Raw genomic sequence first — 15,699 nt, 5'->3', positions numbered from 1 at the left:
TATTGTTTGTCACTTCCAGTTATGCTGAAGAATTAGAATTGTTATCTTGCCGGTTGTTCTTAAAATATTTACGTATAAAGGTAAGGCAACCGTACAGTACCTTCTCCTTTAACTATTATACTTAACACTTTATCTTATACATTAAATAAGCGTAATCTATGTTGCAAACAAAACAAATATTTTTATGTAACTTCCAAATATGTACTCCCTACAATTTATGCATTGACTTTTAATGGTTGACTCGGACGAAAAGCGTATTATAGCTAAGAAACCTTAAATTCTAATGCTTCAAATCATACATGAATTAAGTTTAAAACTGTAATTGTTTTCAAAATTTGATTATTTGTTGGAAAAAAATTATGACATATAATTTTTCAAATTATCATTTTTGTGCGACATTTAAATAGCGAATGTAGTGCCCTCGCGTGTATGCGGCACGAAATACTGATGAAGACAGTATGGTATAGCACATACCTAAGCTACATACATAGTTGCGTGTTGCGTGCTGCATTTGGGACATAAAACTCAAAATGGAAAAAAAGGTTATAGATCAAAAAGAATATTTAAAAAAATACTTATCTTCAAAAAATGAAAAGAAGAAAAAGAAAAAGATTAAACTGGGATTAAAAACGTAAGTTTCCATTTGTAAATATTATGGCTTTGACAGTTTCAACAGGAAGTTCTTGTATTTTTTTAACCTTTAATGTATAAACAGAATGTATTTTATTTATTGTCATTTTCTTCACTTAATATTATATTAGTATCGGAGATTGTTTAAATGTGAACAGAAATAATAAACTATTTTGGAAGATTATTCACTCCTTAGTATAGATTTTGGTATGTATTTTTCAGAGTAAAAATTATTGACGATGACATAGAGCTGAAGAATTTAAGACCAATGGAAAAGAATGAATTTGATATTTTCACCAATGCAGAAGATGCACCTCAAATTGCTGGTGTTGTAGATGAACGTGGTCCGGTTGATTTTTCTGATAAAAGAAGATGGAAAATAATAGCTAATGACAAAGGTGATGATTTAGCTATTCCTAACATTGATAGAGAAAGTAAGCAACTCAAAGAAGTTAAGAACGTTTCTGATGACGACTTAAGTCCACCAAGGCAAGAAAAGAAATATTTGGATGATGATTTGTCTCCTCCAAGAATATCTAAAAAAAGAAAAAAAAAGTGACAATTAAGAAGCAAAAAAGAACAATGGTAATGATATAATAAGGGAACCTCACTTGCTACAACATTCATCGCCTCGGAGAATTTTTTTCTCAACAAAAATAAAGCGAATGTTTTCACAATTTTAAGAGTGCTTTATTTTATATTCAAGTACTAAGAAAAATTTTTTTATTAAAAAAATAATACATTTTTTAATTAGATATTTAGATATATTTGTAACATCGAGCCACCAGGTTGCAGGAATTGTAAACTTGTGTACATCTTAACACTTTGACTGCCACGCCGCAATCACATGTTTTACTCAGGACGTCACAGGAGTATTTTTATTATTTAAAGTATATAATGACAAAATAATAATAAATTGATGATGTAAGACAACATTGTTCCCCAATGGACCATTTATCATATTGGTGGTCATGGATTACTACCATGGCGCCTTGGTAACAGTTGATAGCGATATATTATAACAAGGCTTCGTTCATTTCAACAAACCATTCGCATTCATTATTTCGTCGTAAGCAAAACATCCAGAATATATTGTTGAAATATGTAGAAGATGTTATTAAATAGTGTTTGTTCATTCTATATATAATAGTAAGTTCACATTTCTAACTTCAATTATATGATTATAAAGCAGCATTTACAATTATTTTCTAAGGTGTGTTTATAATAATAATCATAGATTACCCCTCAAAGATACGGATGCAAACACAGTGCATCGTTAGATGCAAGATTTGTTCTCATTTTTTTTTATTGATGTTCTAATAAAAATGTTTAATTGTTCAATGGGGCACTTTTTATTTCAAAGTATCTTCTATTTATCGGTTATATTCAAAATGCCCCAACTGTCGATTTTCATTCAATTTTTACAATTGTAAGAAGTTCAAGCGCTCCTATCACCAATGACCACCGTGGCAGTCAAAGTGTTAACCTAACGGATCCAATTCTTGCCTGTAACAAAAAACAGAACTTTTCCTTAATTACCGTGTAATTACATCAACAAATACAAAATTGAACAAATTGTGGAATTTTAAAAGAAAATTACGGGAAAATTTCGATTTATTTTTGCAAGAAAAATCATTTTAATTCAATTGTTTTTCTAAATGTTTCTATTTCATTAAGAATTGTTAGTCATCATCTAGCTATAAAATCTTAAAATCTTGTTTCAATGTGTAAAATCTGAAAATGCAAGTTTTAATTTTAAGAATTCAGCATTTCAAAAATTATACATGTATAAAATTAAGTGTTTTTGGCATATTTGACAACTTGCTTTGTCGTCATATCGCTTCCATCTATCACCGATTGGGCCACACAAAAATGAACACTCATTCACACACATTTAGTTTTTTATTTTTTGAGCTTTTCTTTTATGACTGTGAATACCATTGCTGGCTGTAATTAACACGTAATATAGATAAACTTTGCCGAAAATTAACATATGAATACAGCTGGCCGTCTTGCGGCCACTGCAATTTTATAGCTATCCTCAACATAATTCAATACTTATTTACAAATTCTATGTTTTAATTCACTGTTTTATGAGCATATCCCTCTGGAAAGATTTTTGTCTTATCCCACTTAAATGGCTATAGCCCAGGTGCATTTGTTACAGCCAGCGACTCCACTCATTGGACGAATAGTGAATAAAAGCCAATATGGTGTCAAAATAAGCTATCAAATACGAAAAAAATGCTTAACTTTACATAGTTATAACTTTTGTGCCATCAGATTCCTAAAGCTAAGAGTTGCATTTTCGGATTCTACGCATTGAAAATTATCAAAAAGTAATAACAAAAGGCAATAATTTTATTTCCATTAAGTCGCATTCACAAATTTAAAAAAACATGATTTTGAGAAAAACGCATCCAAAGTTTTCGATAAAATGGTTTCTTACTAAATAACAAAGAGTGAAGAGTGCAAACGTGTATCGAGAATGTTACATAAAATGACGTCAGATGGAGCGATCGCCGCGCTCCATGTAGTAGTGTGGCCGCAATCATATAAAACTTGTAGTTGTAGCTTATGGCGATGGAGTGAGATCGTTTATAATATGCATGCATGTTTCCAGTTATGAAACTTACGAACGTAACGAATCGGCTGTTATCCAGCATGCATGTCTTTACAACGTTCATTTTTGCGATTAAGATTTCGAGTTATTTTTGTTTAATAAAGGTTATGTATCAAATACCAGTTTAATTTATGTTGTAGTGTCAAGCACATACATTGTTTGGAAATATCACTATATATATATGTAACAGACAGCAGAATTTGCTTTGTGAGGACGACTGCGAAACACACGCGGATAATAACTGAAATTGGGCAGACGTTACAAGTAAAATGTACAAACATTATAAAAAGAATCCAAACAAGAGACATGATTCAGATATGAGTCCACCTCGTAAAAGGAATAGAGATGACCACACAAGTTCAAACAGATTTAAGGAAGGTGACAGAAATTACTATAAGTCTAAATCAAGCAAATTTCGTGACAGATATGACCGGGACTTTAGTCATCGTTCACATAGAGAGGACTATTATACCAAGGAAAAGAAATATAGCCATAGGAATATCGATAAAGAATGTAGTGAAAAACGCATGAGGAAAACATTAGACGGAAAAAAGGCGGGATTACAAGATGCTAAAGCACTACGAGAAGAAACAGAGGCATATAGAAAACGAGAAGCTGATCATTTTCGCAAGGTATTTCAAGAAATTTCATCTTTCCGTTTTCTAATTTATGGCTTATAAAAAAAGAAAAAAATATCAAATTTTACTTCAGTGAACCAGAAATTATTGACTTCTTTTTCGCAGTCTTGTAGTTTTCAATGCGTACAATGTACTCATTGGACAAATCATAGATAGAAACCGATGTGGCACTAAATAATGTACAAAATATCCTAAATATGCTCAATTTTACATAGCCATAACTTTTAAATCAGTGATTTGCTTACTTTAAAACTTGTTTTTTCAGATACTACACATCGAAAGTTACAAAATTACAAAAAAGAAGTTAATTTTTCATCCCCTAGAGTAAAGTCTACCCTAAAGGTTACAATTTTGTTTTCTTCAGCTTAGTAAAGAAGTTACAGGAGTTGGACAAGCGGCGATTGTGCGTGATAAAACAGGTAAAAGACGTAACCTAGAAGCAGAGGCAATAGAAGAACGAGAGAGACAAAAACGACAAGCGGAATTAGATGAAAAATATGCTAAATGGGGAAAAGGGTAAGTAATACAGAATCCAGTTCATAAGATATTGTATTTGCAAAATTTGTAAAACACATATTTGTTATATTAGTTTAAAACAAGTCGAGGATCGCGAAGAAAAGCTAAAAGATGATCTTTATGAAATGAGTAAGCCTCTAGCAAGATATGCAGATGACGCTGATTTAGACAAAATGCTTAGGGAACAAGAAAGAGAAGGTGATCCTATGTTAGAATATATTAAACAAAAACAGATAAAAGAAGGGAAGAGAAAACCAGGTATAGCATTATACATTTTCTAAGTTCAATTCTAAAAAAATATTCATATTTGTCATAATGATTTCATTGGTATACAACTATGTATGTTCTCAGATCGACCAAAGTACGAAGGATCATTCATGCCAAATCGTTTTGGTATTAAACCTGGTCATAGGTGGGACGGGGTTGACAGAAGTAATGGATATGAAAAACGATGGTTTGAAGCACAAAATGCAAAGATAGCACGTCAAGAGGAGGCTTATAAATGGAGCACTTCTGATATGTAAAATGCACGCGTTTCTTCATTTTTTGTATATATCATAGAAGTTACGTGTTATGAACATTATGGTTTAATTATCAAGCGAGAGATCGGAAATATACAGGATGTCGAATTTTAGTAAATATTACAAGTATTTTTACATTTATATTCCTAATAATTAGTACATCCTGTATATTTAAAATGTAAAATACAGTTTCTATTATCTATATTCAATAAACATCGTCTTAAATTCGTTACCAATCATTATTATTATTTATCCTTAATATTTTTTGTATCGAGAGAACCGTGCATGCCGGGAAGGCATTAAAAATATTGAAGCTATTTGTTAGTACTGTTCTCAGTATAAGTCACGCGACTATGAAACGCAAACAAATGTATGTCTCATCTATGAAATATGAATCATCAACGGCGGTAAATCGCGGAGGATTATCAAAACTACAAAATCGATATTCGTTCCAGAAAACAGGAAGACCGCGAGAATTGTTGGCGCCTGTCTGCCACCGGTCTTGTCGATTCAGTACATTCAAACGAGGTATCCGTTTATGAAATCGATTGAACCTTGCAAAAGTCCCTCTCCTTGGATGATACACGAGAAATGGGAGTGACGCGTAGTTAACCGACGATAACTAATACAAAACCAATATGTCTCTTATAGAAATGTTACAATGCAAAATCGTAGCGTCTTTAAGCATCTAAGTCGTGTGTAGCGAAGGGTTCACCATAGACGTGCATATCGTTATTGGTTTCGCGCGCATGCAATCGTGTATGTGTACGCATACGAAGATCACGAAGGAATATATATCGACTCGCGTAGTCGCGACGCAAGGGCAGGGTCGTCGGCGTCGACACTCGGCACTCAGCAGTGTCAGTACGCCTCGCGACGCCGATGGGACTTGTGTTCGTGATACACGCTTAGGTTAGCGTTTAGTGTTCGCCAGCAGTAGCTTTTGTACAGTGTTTTAATCTATATACATACATATATATATACATACATACACGCGCGGGTACACACATACATATACACATATATATATTTTTCTTAACCGATTGTTAAATTCGTGAACGGAAGAGACTGCGTAACCGATCGAATTTACAATACGTCCAGTTTGACCAACCACAAAGATTCATTGTATTTTCGTCTCAACGAATTGCTGGGAATAAGCCGGGTCCACGGCGTGTCGTTCACCTTCTCTGGTCCACGAAAAGAAAAACGAAATTTTTGGAAACTCCAAAAATACACTGTGATCTTTCCTACTAACCAATTTGTCCTTGTCAAGGTGTCGGTAGCTTTTTTCTAACTCCTATGAGTAGTCTCCTAGTGTAATCTCTATTCCTTATTTTACGACTCGATGTTAACCAGAAAAGCTGCTACAATCGGTCGATTGTAATCGCGAATTACATAGCAAGTGTCGCGAGTAACGGTTGGCGTTTGCGACTGGAGAATAGAGAAAAGATATAGGGAAAGAAGAGAACAAGGAAGAGCCGAGTGAAAATGGGGTGCAATACGAGCAAGGAAAGTGTCCAGCCGGTAGGGGATGAAGCGAAGGAGGACGGGAAGAACGGCGGTGAGTAATCTACTTTTAATATTTATTTTTATATTTTCTAAAACATGATATCTGACAAATATGTCCAAATTAGGCACAATATGTACTTATGAGAAAATACATAATTACGTGGACATGTTAGTTTTTAATTAAGCCGACAATGAAATGTGCAATGCAGCGTATACTATATAGAAATACAGAAAAATACAGTATGTAATTTAATCAAAGATAATTTTAACGTGAGCACCATAGTTCTGTGCGAAAAACATACGTTTCAATAAATGTTAGTGAGGGACTAAGAGAATCGTAATAAATGAATCTCGTGGACTTTTTCGCTTTATGTTGATGATAATTTACTGTAGAAGCTTTTAAAATCGTTTTCTACTTTTGGGAATTCGATGTTTTTAATTTGTTTCCGAGCTAATGAATTCAGGGAGTAATATGATATTTTTGAATGAATTTGATGAATTTACATTTTCGAAGAAATAATGTTCATGTAATATATCGTTAAAACGAAATACGTACTAGCAGATATAAAATTACTTACAACTAGTCGCGTTGGAGGTTAAGAACGTTTTGTTTAAACTCATTCAGAAGGACAAGCTTCCCAGTTCGTAAGAATGCGTGGAGTCGCATTTGATATCTTTCCCTTCGAAAGACGACTCGAAGAATTATTGGGTTTTCTCGCTTAGGTTCGTGGTCGTCATTCAAAGTTGTTTAATCTTCGACTGATCATGGTTGTGGCGATTTTTGTCGCAAAACACGAGGAATACGGTGAGTAACGAAATCGCAATAAAATCGATCCGTGAACGCTGAGGCATTCGTATTCCGAACGATCCAAAATTCTCCGGAGAACAATTCAAGCATTCGAGCGAAGTTCGCAATTAAGAACTATTTTAATCTCACAGTCGGATGAACCATGTTTTAATGGTATTCTTATTTTTATTATTCGGTCTAAGAATTTGTAATATCAGTAGAACGTAAGTATTTTATTCATTTTGCTTATTGTGGAACAAGAAATTTTTATAACTCAGAAACGATACCCTCCCTGTACTGAAATGCTTGCTGCCACATCCGCAAATTTTTCTTATGATTTTTGTATATTGAACGTGTTTTGTAATTTTTTATTTGAAGCATCTAACTTGTTTTCGATGTTTGTCGCATTAGAGCAAAAAGAATTCCTCTTTTCATGTTGCACGTAATTTGTTTGTACGAGAGTTTTAATCGTTGAACCATCTTTTTGTTTCTTTTTTAATTGTTTCAATGTACCGTGTTTTGCAACGTTGACATGATATATCAATATTATTGACGTTGATCTAGTGACTCAGAAGAACTTTAAATGTTTCAAGCACCGCTCATTTAACCTTTTAATTGATTAATCAACTCGTGTTTTGTGATAAATAGTTGCATCATAAATATAGCGCTTATAAAAGAATTTTTTTCTTATAGTGCTAAATTACAATCAGGTATTGTCGCTATTGAACATTTGCTTATTAATTACAACTCACCAGAAAGTTATTAGATCAAAATGATAATCAATTGTTTGTTCATATGCACATGAAACATATATTAACATATAATCAATTACTAATTTTTTGTTAGTTTAGTGTACGTATTGTCTTCGATATACTTTTTCATTAAATAAAAATATACATGCGCATGAAACTGAGAAATTCAATGCATTAGATCATCGGACAAATATTACGGTTTTTCTGGGAATTGAGTTTAAAATGGAATTCGTCGCGATAAATGTCTCGTAAAAGGAAAATAGGAGACTTACTATAAAGATAAGTAACAATCGTAGAAAATATGGAAAGATACATACGACTGGCTAATTATTGATAGATATATAATTGTTTATATTTATGCAATGTATGTAACGAAAAGTTATTTATTAAAAATACTTTCCACCAAAAAGTTTCAATATTTTAACTTATATCTCTTATCGATGAAATAAAACCTACTCTACTCGATTCTCATAAAGAAGAATTCTTTTCGATCCTTCGTCGTTGATGGAATAAAGATTCTCACGTGATATAACCAGTTGCCCAAGGAGGAAGTTAAAACCTCCAGTTACGTCGTGAAACGAAGGCTAGTATGTATGTGCATTTGTATATACTTAGATCTCTCGAATTACGAGCGGAGTTCTCGACCTTCTGCTTTTTCTTCACGCTTGGTTCGTGCATCGCATTAAGGCTGACTCGCGATTTCTATGTACATGCTGTCACACCGTTGATACTGATAAAGTCAGAGTTTCGAGGCTTATGAGCTTTACTTCAGAAAGCTCGATGTTGCATGTCACGGAAAAGGAAGAAGCCGACAACAAGCCGAAAAGGGGATATTCCCGGTTGAATGAAATGAAAATTCTCGGCACGGCTCGGACAGTAATATAATGTCACACCATACATTTCGTTTGGGTACTAGAGCACGAAATCTGTTCATACGCTGAAGTACGATATTTACGAGATCAGCGTCATTCACGTTCCTTGCCTTCTTTCTTGAGTAATAGAAAAATATCGTTTAGCTTAACCGTATCTTGTTTTTATTACGAAGCGATAAAACGCGTAACAAGTGCACAAAGCTATATCGGTAGTGTCGTTAAAAATATGTAAAAGGAAACGCTATAAGAAATAATTATCAGTAAAACATTAAATGAATTATCGAACGAAATTGGAATTTTACTTTGACATATATGCAGAATTTCATGCCTTCTGACTTTTTATCTGGAGCCAATCGGATAAGGAATTTTTTTTATCACAAGCTCCTATCAAAATTGTTCCATTGTACAAAATATGTCCGATACATATCAGTACCCTCTACACTTCCTGTACAATCTTTTCCTATATGTTCCTTTTTCTTCATGTATTTAGTACAAAAATATAAATCTACAAATACAGGAGAAACAAATACACAATAGAGAAAACAAAATTACGAAATAAAATTTTTCATCGTACAGAATTTGATTATTCGTAAGTTCAAGACTGGTCTACGAAGGACGAGATATTATATTCATATATGTATATATTTTTAACCAACTGCAAAATTGTCATTTGTAAGATTCTATCAGAGAGAGAAATAAACGTGCAGCTTAGATATTTTTTAACCGATAAACATGCTTCTCGTTGCATCTTATGGAAACAAGCAAGTATTACAGTTAGACGTATCTACGATCGAATTATATGTTTGTGAAACCCTCTTCCTCTTTGCAAAGGTAAGGCAATATTGGGCAATATAAGGCAATATATATATGAAAATTTTATTCGAGATGAGTAATTCTCGTTTTCCAACAGACTTTTTGAGATAGATACTGTGGTATATGAAAGATTTCCTGTAATACGATACCATCTATTGATTTATACTTGCGTATGATCACTTTTTATCAAGTAATATTAATAAATTCTGCAAAAGAAGGAAGTGTTGTTTTTATAGAATTCGAAGGATAAAAGATGGAGAATTATTTTATGAATATTTCTTTATTAGTAATGACACAGTACAGAATTTTGTATCGAAGATAAATCTTACTCTTTCTTAGATGCATTTTACAGAATTAAAACTACATAAAATTAAATCGTTAATTAAAGACATTTGAAATAAGATATTTGATATATATATACACACATCTGAATAAGAGAATATAGTTTGATATAAAAAGTGAATCCATAGTTAAATAATACAGTTATACAAAGTATCGAATATTAGATGAGACATATTTTTGTGAAATTCTAAAAGTTACTCGAGCAGAAAGCCATCTCGGCGTTAGAAAGAGGAATGTACTTTCACTGTAACATAGAAAAATACGTGCTGTGCTCACTTTTCTTTTTACATCAGTAATAATGTGCACATTTTATTAATATCAAGGCAATCGACAGAAAGCAGAGGATGGATGACCAAGTTGTTTTGTACAGCATGCGTACACTGTATGTATTATGTACTTATCTTTTATTTCTTCGTAGTTTTTCTTTGCAACGAGATCCATGTTTTGTGTCACGAACAGAAACTTCTTATGAATAATTCGACTCACCAGACGTAACTATTCTTCTTCCACTACGCTATTTCTCTTTAGATTATAGATATGTATCTTGTTTGTGTTTCTGATTTCTGTAATATTGCATTTATTTAAAACAGGTTAGACAGGTTAAAACAGGTAACCAATAAAATACTAAATTTTATAATCATTCGGTAATAAGATAATTTAATAATTTTCGTCAATATATAGCAACCAAACTATGTTAAGATAAAAGTAATGAATTATTCGTGTCACATTAAACGCATTTCCTCCCAATATAATTTACAAATAATCTAACATTGATAGAATTCTTTCACATTTAAATATGAAGCAGACATAGAAACTGAACGCAGTTTGATTATCCTTTAGGAACCTAGTTACATTTCTATTTGGTAGTCTAAGTTCTTATTTATCTAGTAACGTACTACGATACTCAAGATTTCTTAAATAAATAATAGATTCTTTCATGATCCCAAATATTTGGAATTAGAAAAGTCCAACTTTATCACGTGAGTAAATTCACGTAAGTAAGAATTGGAGAATTGTGAAATTGGCAATAAATATTATTCGGTTCGGAAAATCGTGTTACCTTGTTATTCGCGTCGATCTTGTGAGTAACAAAAGCACGACGAAACAATTTTATTTGTCTCTATAATATCTTCTTCCACCACTGATAGAAAGTGTTTTTCATGGTGAGTATGACTTCAGCGATTCGCGAGTAGTGACATTTTCTTAACAAACATGTTCTAGTGCTATTTCATCAAGATTTTGTCGCTATAGGAAGTTAGAGAAACCAATTCATTTGAACAGTGCTTAGTCTCAACGATATGATTTCTGCCTAAATGAAACAACACCAATGCATTATTCGAGATGCTCTACATTTTTCAGCGCGAAATTGCATGCAAATTTTGTCACCCGATTTTTCGCCCGTTTTCTTGACAATCTTCTTTCATTACTTAAATTTGTTCGTGACATTAAACATCGTGCAATTAGGAAATTATAAAAATCTTTAAAAATTATTACGCTAGTTTGGACGGAAAAATTTTCTTTAGGGATTGTCTGTTTATTCGAAAATTGTTATCACCGTTTCGGTCTTGCGATGTCCGTTGTCAAAGGGTTAACAAAATTTTTAATCCTTAGACTATAGGCCATTTAAAAACAAGTTGTTTTTTATAATTAACCTGACATGTATGACCTGAAGATGATGGCAGAATCGCATATACGGATCATATAAACACGCAACACTAAGTATTACAAAAGAAAAGTACATATATATAATACTGGAGAAGTGAAATATAAATTCTATGAAAATTAAAAAATTTCATTTACATTTCAGTTTATTTATTTTAACTACATGGGTTGATATTCTCCACCATATTGTATTAGATTATTATAATAGTTCAGTAGCAGTACCATTAAGGTTTTAATATAACGATGTGATCAAAATTTCATTTTATACGAAATTGCATATGCATCGACTTAAAACAATACATATTAAATAGTAGGAATGCGGAAAATAGTATTCAGTTCTTGTATTCAGTTCTTTTGGTGTTTGTTCCGGTTTGTTGGCTCCATTTGCGTAAAATCGTTGTTTCACTCTCCTTCATTTGTAAGAAGATCTTAAGCAGAGAATCGAGGAAATGCAAACAACATCAAGGAACGATTATTTATTTTCTTTGCCATGATCGGTTACTGTTGAACGCGAGAACCAAGCTTCGAAAAACCCGATGAAATTTCCCCAACGATGTTCAGGCCCCGACGGGAGACCGCTGAAATATGGCAAACATAAATAATAAAGTGAATAACATACGATACGACGATATGGAACAATGTACTCTTCGCTTAGTTACAACCCTACTTTTCGCAGCACTTAAAGCAGAAGAAAATTCCTTAAAATCAACTGTTCACGGTATGCACTACCGGGTTTCGTTATTCAATAAATTCAAAGGTTATTTCGGCGAATACTATCGCGCACTTCTTTATTGTGCATTCACATTGGTGCAGTAATCTGTGCAGAATTTATCTAGAAATATATTAGCTTGAAATTCTTTTGACCACATTCACGCTGGTTATGTGGTAACGTGTTTTTGATAATGACGAATCGTGTTGTAATATACTTGGGAAAAAGTATTGTTTCTTTTTATTATACAGAATGCATCACAAGACAAGAGAGTGACCTACAAAAGGATTTGTGATATCAAAGGTACATATATACTCGTATGATATGAAGAGGGATATACGATGTTAAAATGTTTTTAAAGAATAATCTACTGTTTTACTACAGAGTCAATGTAACTCGTTATATAATTCTTAATTAATGTCTAGATCGCATAGTTATGACACTTGTAATATACAATCTAAATATTTAGAAGTCTTGTCGATAATGCACAGTTATCTACGTTTTTATGTCTTATCAGAACGACGTTAGAATCGTGGAATTAAATTCGGTGATAAAGACATATACATATGCACATATGTATTTGATACAAATATAATAGATGTTATACGAAAGATAAAGCTCGCGCAATCAATTATTTTGCGTGTTTGTCGGGAACAGAGTTCCGTTTCGACTTTCTTTCGGCTTGCCAAAGCCGACACGTAGCAGCGAATAATGTATTTATTCTACTGATTGTAAGTAGTGGAGGAGCGGCGCGGCGGTTAAGTGGAAAAGTGCCAAACTGTATCAGCCAGCTGTAGAGTTTATTGCAGCGACACTTACAAATTGATTATTCCGCGTATAAAGCGATTTTAGGCGTAAAATGGCAGTGTCCAATTTTCTCTACGTACGTGAAAATCGTTTCTATATGTTTCGAACATGACGGTTTGGACATTTTTTATTTGGAAAAACCCGAAAATAAATTCATTCGCTACGTTTCACGTTCTCTCCAGCTAGAACGCAAAAGTTTTTTATCTATATTGAGCAGAAACGAATAAAAGTGATATAAAATATATATATTGTTATTATTTATCGAAGAAATTAATAGGTGTTTTTGTCGTTTTCCGTAAGAGTTCATCGATCTGTTCGCGTGATAACTTTGGTTCTTTCTAAGTCTTTCTAAAATTACGTCGTATAAAAATTAACGAGGGTTACAATCGATCGTATAATCACAGTCATGTAAATTATATTCGCATAATAAATTCCTACTAAGCACATGCGGTCACCGAGCATGCGTTCTTTCGGCTCGATTGAATGAATCAGCGCAGAAAATAGTTTGGAAACGAACACGAACTACGAAATTACATGGTGCTCTGACTGTAGAATGTAGTATCAACTTTAGGAACTTACATATAAGTTGGCAAAGGGTTTCGAGCTACACCATATACGTATGTATGTATGTACATATAATTTGTGAAATAAAGGGAACAATTCCATTAAATTTCTCCAATCTGTAGCGTGGATTTGAAGAGATTCAAGTGTATACTTCACACTGATCCTTCTAAATCTTTAATTTTAATATATACTTATTTTCGGAGTAACTACATATATGTATAATATTTACACGGGACAAATAATAATGTACATTTGAAATGATTGACTTATGAATGCAGATATACGTAAACTTACAAATTAATCGGTAAGATGTCTTGTCGAGAAAAATCGCTATTTGTTCTACCGATCTCCTCCGTTACACGATGCATCGGTCGTGTGCTTTTTTGTGATAACTGTCATGTATCCTCTATGTAAGATTATACAAATAAGTTTCGTGTACGGAGTTCTTCGAAATCAATCGATCGTGATACACCCACGAGTTCAATTAACTCAAGGCCGCATTGATTCGAGCGCGAACACGCGGAGCATCGATTAACCGGCTCTCCATTCGATCGATGCGCTAGTCGAGTGCTCGCAGCCACGGACATTCAACCTTTTTGAATAATTACCTGAATCGACCTAATGACAAGCAACAGCGTTCGCTTCGACTCCCATTTCGACAATATGACAGACAGGAACGCAGCTTGTTTTCATACTTATTTAGCTTTGCCATTTTGCTGATATCGTAGTACGCCAGTTTTAGTACTTCCAATCCCGATATTCGCAAATGAATATCATTTGTCGCATTCAATTTACGTTTGACGTAGTTAATTTTTTATGAATTCGCGTAACCCTCGTATTCAAGAACCTAAACTCTTTTATCTTAGGTAGAGATACATATAGTTGAAAATTTACTTTATGGCGAAAGGTTATATATTTGCGAGCGATTCATATGGAACTACATATCTCGCGCAGTTCGCGTGCGAAGCTTGACCTCCTTTACGACATCCCTAAGATACGCCGCTATGTTTATGAATCCGACAATAACGCCGTTTAACTGAATTCATGCATGGTAACAGCGTCAGCAACCAGAAAAAAGTTGTAACTAACTTTGTTCGATTATTTCAGGTAAATTTGTAATGCTCGGGGCGTTGTGGTGCATATGATATTAGTGAATAATTTACATAGTATCGTTGAAGTTGCGTAGTAGCAATGTAACAATATTCTTTGTATGTATTAGTTACATCTTCAGGTAGAAGTAAACTAATAGCGTTAGAGACACGGTTATCTAATAAGATAAAAGGATAGATGAACCTTGCAGACACGAAGGGGTTAGATTGAGCAATTACTTGTACCAGAAAATACATAAGTATGTGTACAACCATTCGTATTATGAGTGTAGTCTGTTATTTAATAATACTATCGAGATAAAGACAGGTCTTGTTGAAAAATTAAGTTAAAAATATGGAATAAAAATTCTGTTTTCGAGAAAACAGAATGAGAAAAATATAGATACTAGAATATTATATTTTTCATAGTACATATGTATTTGAAAGAAATTTCTTTTCAAGCACGTTAGTTGATACCTCTTGAAGGAGGTCAGAGTTTAAAGTAGGCTAAAATGCCTAATCCTATAATAGCCAACTGTATAAAATCCAGAGGATCACTTTTTTATCTATCTGTATGCTTGTCAAATTAACGTCTCGTGTAATAACATTGTTCAGAAATTGCGTTAATTCGTTTAGAGTAAAAGAGCTTTATTCTCGTCATTAATTCTAAGCTCGTTGATAATTAGGATGGAATTCGATCGTGAAGCAAGAAACGTTCGTGTGCTCTCGTGTTTTGAAACCATTTTGAGTCTATAGCTCGAAATTAATGGTTTATATGGATAGGTTCGGGCGTTAAAGATTTCCTACAGGATTGTGGTTTTTGATATTTGGCAACTTCTCTTTAATTTTTTGATAAAAATAGAAAA

General features: G+C 33.2%; 2 protein-coding genes across 2 annotated transcripts in view; both read left to right on the top strand.

The window, feature by feature from the left end:
• The first annotated feature begins 315 nt into the window (after positions 1-315).
• LOC126918154 (BUD13 homolog) lies at positions 316-5,160 on the top strand. Its single transcript, XM_050725796.1, has 6 exons — positions 316-631; positions 853-1,185; positions 3,498-3,885; positions 4,256-4,407; positions 4,481-4,665; positions 4,759-5,160. The coding sequence occupies exons 1-6, from the start codon at positions 531-533 to the stop codon at positions 4,929-4,931; spliced, it is 1,332 nt and encodes a 443-aa protein (XP_050581753.1). The 5' UTR covers positions 316-530; the 3' UTR covers positions 4,932-5,160.
• A 632-nt stretch (positions 5,161-5,792) lies between these two features.
• Positions 5,793-15,699, top strand: part of LOC126918398 (HIRA-interacting protein 3) — a 96,358-nt gene continuing 86,451 nt past the window's right edge. Inside the window, exon 1 of the mRNA XM_050726267.1 lies at positions 5,793-6,489. Coding sequence (XP_050582224.1) covers positions 6,417-6,489 — 73 coding nt within the window. The 5' untranslated portion in view covers positions 5,793-6,416. The remainder of the gene's footprint in view (positions 6,490-15,699) is intronic.

This window comes from Bombus affinis, chromosome 7, assembly GCF_024516045.1.
Source record: "Bombus affinis isolate iyBomAffi1 chromosome 7, iyBomAffi1.2, whole genome shotgun sequence".
Taxonomy (NCBI): Eukaryota; Metazoa; Arthropoda; class Insecta; order Hymenoptera; family Apidae; genus Bombus; species Bombus affinis.
The sequence above is the reverse complement of the archived record's forward strand: the minus strand, read 5'-3'. Positions and strand labels throughout refer to the sequence as shown.

Excerpts from the sequence above, each read along its gene's own strand:
- LOC126918154 (XM_050725796.1), top strand. The coding sequence starts at position 531 with ATGGAAAAAAAGGTTATAGATCAAAAAGAATATTTAAAAAAATACTTA. Across the intron at positions 1,186-3,497 it reads TCTAAAAAAAGAAAAAAAAA|AAATTGGGCAGACGTTACAA; the intron begins GTGACAATTAAG and ends GGATAATAACTG. Across the intron at positions 4,666-4,758 it reads AGAAGGGAAGAGAAAACCAG|ATCGACCAAAGTACGAAGGA; the intron begins GTATAGCATTAT and ends GTATGTTCTCAG.